This window comes from Poecilia reticulata, linkage group LG16 (assembly GCF_000633615.1).
Source record: "Poecilia reticulata strain Guanapo linkage group LG16, Guppy_female_1.0+MT, whole genome shotgun sequence".
Classification (NCBI taxonomy): Eukaryota; Metazoa; Chordata; class Actinopteri; order Cyprinodontiformes; family Poeciliidae; genus Poecilia; species Poecilia reticulata.
In genome coordinates, this window is record NC_024346.1 from 31465454 (window position 1) to 31475547 (window position 10094).

The 10094-nt window shown below is 37.8% G+C and overlaps 1 protein-coding gene across 5 annotated transcripts in view; it reads left to right on the forward strand.

Moving 5' to 3' along the window:
* The window catches only part of adcy3a (adenylate cyclase 3a), a 59891-nt gene that overhangs the window by 37814 nt on the left and 11983 nt on the right, over positions 1-10094 (forward strand). For all 5 annotated transcript variants that reach the window (XM_008432793.2, XM_008432797.2, XM_008432798.2 and 2 more), the window contains 4 exons: positions 949-1065; positions 1257-1537; positions 2535-2616; positions 6352-6510. In XM_008432793.2, coding sequence (XP_008431015.1) covers positions 949-1065; positions 1257-1537; positions 2535-2616; positions 6352-6510 — 639 coding nt within the window. The remainder of the gene's footprint in view (positions 1-948; positions 1066-1256; positions 1538-2534; positions 2617-6351; positions 6511-10094) is intronic.

Genomic DNA, 10094 nt, shown 5'->3' on the forward strand with positions numbered 1-10094 from the left:
TATATATTGATGTCACACCACCTGTCAACCAGTCCAGTGGGTTTGTCAGCAACTGACCAATCAGTGGACACAATTTATCCCGAGTTACACGCCCTTTACCTAGAGGAAATTTACTTCTGATAAAATGTGGGCTTTTATCAGGCTTATTATTAAGAATGCGCACCAGTCATGAATTTAATGAAAAATAATCCCCCAAAAAAAGGTTAAACATTGTCAGTGAGGAACATGCACTTGACATGCTTTACCCAGAGCATTTGCAATGATCTTGCCTTGGCACATCTTGTTAGTTTCAGCAACAAGATGTGCTGAAGCTAACACTGTAGTTTTGGGAACTCTGGTCCCAAAACTACAGTGTTCATCCCAAATGAACTGCCTTACAATCATTGACTGTTTTATGAAAGATCACTGCAGAAGGAAAAATGTCACAACAGTGTCTGCAAAATACAGAATTTCTCATTTATTTTACCGGAATTACAGAAGTAGCAGAAAGTCTCATTCCAAAAATAGGAAAATTGTTTGATTTTTGTAAAGAACAAATCACAAATGCTGTGGTGATTCCACACAGTGTTACATGAGAGTCACATTCTGTTGACTTTCTAACATGAAAAAGGTTGGGCTGACCACCTGCAGATTGAAAGACAATGGACATTTGCAGCATTACCATTTGGCTGTAGGGTATGGAAGCAAGATGAGGTGTGTGAAGACAACAAAATAAATACAATCTCTAATTCTCAGTTCTAAATAAAAAGAACTAAGTAAAAATAAAGCAGTAATGGAATATTTTGCTCAACTTCTTGTCTATCTAGGCTTTAGGAAGCAAAACTAATCATTAAAGCTAGATTGTGTAAAACTAATAAAAGAAACCAGTTGTGTACCGTTTTTTGTGCTATGAAAAAGATAAGTTGCAAATGATTGTCTTAATTTACTAAATATATTCTTTAATTTAAGGTCTTTCCCAAAAAGTTGGTGTCTTTCTCAATCTGGATTGACCACACCCGTTGGGCTCGAAATACGTGGGCCATTGCAGCTATTTTCATCTTAACCATGGCAGACCTTTTAGATATGGTAAGTGGCTTTGACTTATTTCTACAGACACGAGGGTTTTGTAATTTCTCTAAATTCATGTTTACAGAGAAAACTCCGGAGCAGCCATTAATTAGAAAACCTTGTTAAAATCCTAATCTGAATGGAACATTTCTGAAAGAGAAAATATTTAGAAATAACAATTGATTTCCCTTTATGTCTCTGATATTTAGCTCAGTTGTACACCTGGAGTCCCAGCTTCAGGCAGCACCACAGTGGCTCCGTTTTCTTCCTCATCTTCACAGTCCAGCCTTGGAGGATGCCTGAATAATCCTAAATATTACAGCTTTATAGCAGTGCTTGCACTAATAGCCACTACTATGCTAGTTCAGGTCAGTCACATGGTCAAGCTAACCCTGATGCTACTTATAACAGCAACAACTGGCATCGTTAACATCTACAGTTGGAAAGACATCTTTGACCACTACGACATGGTTCGCTTCCAAGAATACAGGTAAAACTTTCTGAAAACAGAAAATGTTCTGTGAGAGTAAAGGTCAATGCAAATTTCACAAGAGTAGTCAACTATCTTTTATGTGAAGTAGTAGAAATAAGTACAAAGTCTCTGCAAAGTGTTGGGTTCTTAGGAAATACTCGTAGGTCTTATGTGTATTGTGTGTATAATTCATGCTAATCAATGAATCATAATTTGTATTGACACATGGAGCATAAAATCAGCCAACAAATTCATTCAGACTTTACTTATTTTATTCACTTTCAGCGCTGAAAGGAGATGCTTTAACCATTACATTCAAGAAGAGTTTCTAAAAAAGTCTGTGCAGCTTCTGAGGAGGAGGGCAGCTGATTATATGGACTGAAGACACTCCCTGAAATCACAGCATGTCTCTGTGGCCTGATAAGTTTCTGGTTCTGTGTAGGGTTAGGGCTAACCCTACACAGAACCAGAAACAGTTTTTCTGTTGGCGTCTAACAGAATCAAAAATGTAACTCTTTACAATGGGCCCTTTGTCTAACAACATGTAACTCTTTCTCGACCTTGGTAAAGCATCTCAACAGTATATAAATTTGTTAGATTCCACATAAGAAAAATGCATTTTGTCTGGATGGTCGACCAGAGGTAAGCTGCAGAGCTCCCAGACAGACTGCAAAACTGAATTATGTCATTTTGTTCTTCCATCACTGGGAAAGAGAAGAAAATTCTCTGAACCGGAGGAGTGCAGTCCTTAAGAAAGCATTGACATTAACTCAGCTGTTGCACATTTTACACAAGAGCTTTTACATAGAGTTTCATGTGATGTGTATGATGTCTGAAAATTTTCTGGGTTACACAAATCTTATGTTGCCCAGTTCTATGTTGGAAAAATAGGGGCATTATACAAAAGCCCCACTTTGCAGGAAATATGGAATATAAATAGCAATTCATCCTTTAACTAGGAATGGAACATTGGTTTTCACTTTGATATTTTAGAATGACACTTTTCTTTTTCCAGCTCAGAGATGGTTCCCTCCAAGTTCACCATGACAGTTATGATCTTCATTATGATGGCCAGCTTCTATTACTTCTCCAGACATGTAAGTTCACATGCATGCAAGAGGCACTGTTTGTAAGAATCAAACCACATGTTACCACCCAGGGCCTTTGTTGGAAATGTTTGGTTTTGGAACCTAGAAGGCCACGACAGGCACTAGAATTTAATAGAAGGTTTTTCAAATACCTTTATTTGAGGAAACCTTCAATAATAATTGTAGAAGAAAGTCATTTGGATAGTATTCTGTTTTTAATTTAATTAAAAAATATATTACATTTAAAACATGTAAGAAAAATAGAAATGAAAACAATTTTGCCTCCCCTCCCTCTCCACCCGTTTTACAGCCTTGCCCGTCTCATGGTCCCACCAGACATTTACATAGGATGGACCCAACTCTGACCATCTGTGACTTACATCTCTGTGTTTATATACAGACAAACCTACAGCATCAAGATCTGATCAAATCCATGAAGGCTCCAGATCACATAACAGTCACCTGGGTTTATGTATGCACCAGCTCCTGGTCGGGTTGGGATCACGAACTGCTCTGACACCTCAGAAAAGCTTTGGCTCTGATCCAGTCCGGGTCTGGACCAAATCTGCCTAAAAATGAAATAATAATTTTGTATTTGCGCCTCATGAGGCCCAAATGCAGTATTTATAGAACTATAGACATCAAGCCCATGTCCGCATACGGCTCCAGACCAAATGCTCACTTTGCCCAGAGCAGATCATTTTTTGCTGTCAGGTCGAAAAATAATTTCCCCAATAGTTTTCTTTCCTCTTTGCTCGTCCAAAAGTCAGCCATGCAAAGAAGGCAAGACAAGCAAAGTATTTTGAACGACTCATACATCAGACCCATGGAGTCATTTTCGGAAACCACAGAGAAATTGATTTTTGGTAAAAATTGATTCTGTTTACTTATTTTGTCTTCAATATCAATGGCTACTTATGGTTTTCAGGTCTCTGTTGGCTGTTGAAATTTGTTTTTGTTTATTAAACAAGTACATTAACTTTTAATTGTGGTGTTTTTTATTTTGGGTCTTTTTTTCAAAAATATTGTTAGCAGTTCCGCTGAGACATTTTTTGCCGACACAGTTTGTTGGAATATGCAGCAAATGTAATCTGAGCCTTTTGGCTTTAGCCCCAGAGCATCCAGATGTTTGACCAGTCGTGATTTTTCTCATATCTATACATCTTCAGTGTAGTTGTATTGTGGATCTTTTGCACTTGCAACAAGCAGGTGAGCAATTACTTAACAGTGTGTATCTGAACTATGTTTTTATCACGTATGTCAGGCTGTGTATTAATATTTGTACCACATGCCTGAGAAGTTACTGCTTTACAAAGAGACTTCAGAAATGGCACATATTTATTGTTTTGGACCAAGCTTGATGCATTGATCTGTAATTTAACCATTAAGCATATGATGATGTAATGATGAGAAAACCTTCATGCGAGCATGTTTTAATACCGTTGATCACTGTATTCAGCTGTTCATGAGGTCAGCTGCAGGCATTTGTCCAACTTTTATATTTTTACAGACTTCAGTTTTGAAAAGGGAATAAAGTCTGTTCCGTCCTCTAAATCAGTGGTCCCCAAACCCCGGTCCGTGGACCAATTGGTACCGGGCCGTGCAAGAAATAGTTAAATATTTCCGTTTTATGTATTATTTGAGTCTGGAGGATCTTTTATTTTGAAAATCCTTTAACCGGATTCCCTCGGTTACTTGCGCGTCAACATTGAGCCACAAGCAGCAAAATGAGTAAAAAACAGATCAGATGTCTTTGGAAAGTTTCTTTGCGAAGGGAAAAAGGCCCAGAGAAGAGACAGGAGAATGGATTTATCCCGGACTGGGAGGTGAGTCCCACATTACAAGCCGCTCTGCGTAACATGCGGCGACCGGCTGATAATTACCAAGCAGGCTGTGGATATAAACAACACTTCAGGTGTTATTGTCTCCCATCACTCCTAGATGGGACCGTCTCGTTGCAGAGAAACAAGCTCAGGACTCCCATTAGTCATTATCGTGAGTTAAAATTTTCACGAAAGTAAAATGTTCATTTTTGTGGCGCTTCTGTATCTTATTTTGAAGGGATATATAAACGTTACCATAGCGACCAGAGTCAGAGCGTTTGGGCAGTGGTCGAGAGGAGATGAGTAGAGCTTGTGAGTCTTAAGTCTGGTTTAGRCGGAAAGATTTAAGAATTGTCGGCCGATTCTCCAAACCTCTGTGACCACAGAGCTGATAAAAGTCCAACAGGTTCGATCGGTTCGTGTGTCCAAGGCAGGAGCAACACGAACCGATTCCAGTCACAAACATCCCAATTCCAGAGGATAATCTAGTAAAAAACCCAACATAGCGGGAATTTAGAATAACCAAACACGGATGACGATATAGAAGCAATAGTGACAGTTTGTGGAGTCATTTTAAGAGATAAAAGACGTAACAAAAAGAAAAGGCGGTGGATAAAAGACGGTAGCAGCCGCTCCATTTGCTGCACTATGATTTGGAGGTGAATATGTTTTATCATAGTTAACATTTTTAACTGAATAAACATAATAATGACCTTTAGATTTAATAATAAACATTTCCACATATCATCTCCGATATCCATATCCACCGGACTCAGTTACGCGCTTTTTGATTGGCTACCTGTCACATTCAGCAGGTCGTATTCTCGTTCCCAGACAGGAAAAACCCCACAGGCTGCCCGCAGCAAATTGCAAATTGTGGGAGCCCGCAGCCTGTGCAGGGTTTTCCTGTCTGGAAAAACCCCACAACCCAAATTGGGCATATTCAGGATTTGGCGGGAATGCCAACACCCCGGTCCGCAGCAAAATTTTCCAAGTCTTGACCGGTCCGCGGTAATAAAAAGGTTGGGGACCACTGCTCTAAATGCTCTGGGTAAAGCCTGTCTGGTGCAAGTTCCACTGATAACTTTTTTAAAAATTTCAGATTATTTTCCACCAAATTACATTTAATAGCAAGCAAGCAGCAAACCAGTAGCCAGACTGTAGCTCATGGTAGACCTGGCAACTTTGTCCTCCAGGTAAGGGGCATTTATTTTGGGACAAATTGCAACAAACCCACATAACTGATTGACTATTCAGTGACATATGTTCAATTGTGACAATTGAACATACCAAACACTTCCATTTTCTTATAATACAGTTAACAGTTGAACATGGAATATTTAGGAACGAGGACATTTCACAACTGGATTTGTTGCACAGGTGGCATCCTTATCACAGTTCCATGCTGGAATTCACTGAGCTCCTGAGAACGACCCCTTCTTTCACAAACGTTTGTAAAAACAGTCTGCATGCCTAGGTGCTTAATTTTATACACCTGTTGCCATGGAAGTTATTGGAACACCTGATTCTGATTATTTGAATGGGTGAGCAAATATTTTGGCAATATAGTTTGTATATTGACAACTTAAGTAAACATAATAGGATGGTCTTAGTAAGAGTTCCAGTTCAGTTCCTGCTCCGTCAGCCTCTGAAGTGTATTGGCGACAACAATAGAGGGCCTGGTGGTGCCGGTGAATGGCAGCCTTGTTTCTGTCAGACTGTCCCAAGGCAGATGTCGCCACAATCCAGTAGCACCATCAGCATATGAATGTGTATGTCAATGGATGAATTAAAATGTGAAATGTATGAAGTGCTTTGGCTGTTTAAAACAAGCTCTTATGAGCCTTTAATTCTATGCATGTCTGATGCTAATATTAATATTACTAGTTAATAATGCTTATATCAACTGTCCTGGTTGAAGGTGGAGAAGCTTGCTCGCACGCTTTTCTTATGGAAGATAGAAGTCCATGAGCAGAAGGAGAAAGTATATGAAATGAGGCGCTGGAATGAAGCTCTTGTAACAAACATGTTACCTGAACACGTGGCTCGACACTTCCTGGGTTCCAAGAAAAGGGATGAGGTAAGACCTTTCTTGTTACAGTGAGTTTTTACCTTTCTAACCCTAACCTTTTTTAGTTGTTTTAAATGGGGTAGCCACAATAGGACTTCTCCTTTCTTCTTCATTAAGAAACATTAACTCTGATTTAGAATTATTAATTCACCGAACTCTTTTATTAGATTTAACAAATTGGGAATACTGATCTTCAAATTACTTAAGAAAAATATGATGTCATCTGCAAACAAAGAAATGAGATGATCTCTTCCTCCAATTCTAATACCTGATATTCCTGTATTTGCTCTAACAGCCAGAGTTTCTATTGCCAATAAAAAAAGCAGTGGTGACAGGGGGCAACCCTGYCTAGTTGACCGTTGTAAATTAAAAGGTTTTGACATGTTATTATTGGTTAAAACTTGTGCTGTCGGATCAGTATATAGTAGTCGTATCCATTTTAGAAAGGTTTCACCCAGTCCATATCTGGGGAGAACYTCAAACAGATAATTCCACTCTATTCTATCAAACGCTTGACGAGCGTCCAATGATAACATTGCTGTGTCCTTACAATTATGCTTTTCATGTAATACATTAAGAACCCGTCTTATATTATGGTATCCTTGTCTTGTTTTTATAAATCCTTGCTGATCATCTATTATTAAATTGGGTATGTATTTATCTAATCTCCTAGAGAGCTTTACACAAAATCTTTGCATCACATCCCATAAGACTGATTCCTCTATATGAGGAACATTCAGACGGGGGTTTGTTTGGTTTTAGCAAAAGAGTTATTGTAGCTAATCTCAGTGGGTCTGGGAGTATTCCAGCTTTATATGATTCTTCATACATGTTGAGAAGTGGTGAGATTAATTTATTTTTAAATGCTTTATAAAATTCTATTGGAAGTCCATCAGGACCTGGTTTTACCACTATTCATGCTGTCTATTGCTTCAGATAGATCTTTTATTGTTAAAGGGCTATCAAGAATTGTTTTCTCTTCCTCTAAAAGGGTTTTGAAATTTAATTAAGAAATTTAGTTTGTGATTCTTCGTTTTTTATACAAGATTTTGTAGAATTCTCTAAATTTTTCATTTATTTCTGAAGGGTCTGTGGTTAAACAAGGGTCTGTGTCCGATTTTGATTTTATGCTGTTAATTGCTCTCTGCTTGCATCCGTTTTATCCTCCAAGCCAATAATTTACCGGCCTTTTCTCCTTGATCATAAAATGCTTGTTTTGTCCACATTAAGTTTTTTGCCACTTTCTCTGTCGTTAATTTATCATATCTGGTTCTTAAAACGTTAAGTTTGTGTAATTTTGTAGGATCATTGCTCTGATAAATGTCAATGTCAAATTTATTTATATAGCACTTTAAAACAGGTATAAAACTGCACAAAGTGCTGTACAAGAACAACAACACAAATGACAAAACAGAGCACAAACACATCAATTAAATGCCAAAGAGTAAAAATGAGTTTTAAGAAGCGATTTAAAATGATCCAGGCTATTGGCAGATCTAATCTGGAAAGGTAAGTTATCCCATAAAACAGGAGCAGCAACAGAAAAAGCTTGATCTCCTTTCCTCTTAAGTCGAGTCCGAGGAACTGTCAGTAATAACTGATTATTTGATCTTAGGGTTCTGGACACAGACCGGAAATTTAAAAGGTCCCGAAGATAAGGGGGACTAACCCATTTATAACTTTAAAAGTTAACAAAAGAATCTTAAAATCTATTAGATAAAAAACAAGCAGCCAGTGTAAAGATGCCAGAATTGGTGTTATATGCTCATGCTTCCTGGTTCTTGTGAGAAGCCGTGCTGCTGCGTTCTGGATCATTTGAAGTTGCTGAATCTGTGATTTATTCATCCCTCTATATAGAGTTGCAGTAATCCAGACAAGTTGTTATGAAGGCATGGATGAGTCCTGCAAAGTCCTTAAAACAGAAGTAAGATTTAACTTTTGCTAAAAGCCCAAGGTGGTAAAAACTCGATTTAAAGACAGAACTAACTTGTTTATCTAACTTTAAAAAGCTGTCAAAAGTGAAACCAAGATTCCTAGCAGAGGTTTGATAAGACCGAGCCAAGAATCTGATCTGGGTTTGTAGTCTGAAGTTTTTGACCAAATAACAGAACTTGAGTTTTGCTCTCATTGAGGTGAAGAAAGTTTTTTTCCATCCATAATTTAACTTCAGCTAAACAGTTTAGCAACAGCTGAAGAGAATCATTTGTACCATTTTGCATTTTAAGGGGCAAATAAATCTGGATGTCATCTGCAAAGCAATGACATCCAGATTGCTTTAGATGTCATTAAATCCTGCTTCGCTCGATTTAATTTGTGTCTCTAATGATTTTAATTCTTGATTATATTGTTTATTTTTATTGCTGCTATAGCTGATAATTTCTCCTCTAATATAGGCTTTAAAAGATTCCCTTCTAATACTAGCTGTGGTTTCGTCTTTATTTGTTTCAAAATATTTGTCAATGCAAGTTTCTATAAATGTAAAAAATTTTGAGTCTTTTAGTGAAAGTGTCTGCATCCTCCATCGTTTCACCCTTTGATCAGTCTTATTTACTTTAATTTCCACGGACACTGCAGCATGATCACTGATTACAATACTATTATACCAGCAGTTCTCCACATGAGGCAGTAACTCCACAGAGATGAGAAAATAATCAATACGCGAATGGGATTGGTGTGTACTTGAATAACAAAAAAATTCCCTGTTATTTGGGTTCCTTGTTCTCCATACTTCATTTATTCTTAAATATTTTATATAGTTAAGAAGTATTTTCCTGGTTTGTGTATGACTGGTATCGTTTTGAGTAGATTTATCCAGACTTGGGTTTAGGGTGCAATTAAAGTCCCCTCCTACAATATAAAGTCCCTCCAGGGTTGACAAGGTTAAGAATAGATTTTCATAAAAGGATGGGTTATCATTGTTAGGCCCATAAATATTTATCAGATTTAGTTTTAATGTTGAAATATGTCCCTGCACAATAATAAACCTCCCATATGGGTCTTTGATTGACCTTCTAGTTTGAAATGGTATTGACTTATGTATAAGAATAATAACTCCTCTGGCGTGACTAGTAAAGGAAGAGTTATACACCTGACCCATCTTTTGGTTATCTGATGTATTTCTGGCTCAGTCAAATGAGATTCTTGTAGGTAAACTATTTTAGATTTCAAATATTTTAGTCTGTCTAATACTTGTTTCAATTTAGTTAGCTTTCTTATTCCTCTGACATTCCAGCTTGTAATTTTGATATTTAAAATATTTCCTTTGGTTATCTTCTCCATATCAGATTATTTAGTTTACCATTACTAGAGGTGTGCCGATTGATTGGTCACCGATTATAATCGGGCCGATTTTGGTGAAAAAGTGCATGATCGGTGATCGGCGATCATTGGCTCTTGTTGCCGATACCGATCMCCTGCATCTCATTTCTCAGCCTGCCTGTGCAGCTGGTCTCCTCTTTCCTTCACTGCGCAAACGCGCAGCAACAAATCGTAAGCGATGTGGAACTATAACGCACTGAGTGAATGGGGAAGTTTGATTGTTGCGGCGGAAAATTGAAGCAGGTCAAAATGCATCAACACAACGAAGCTAATAC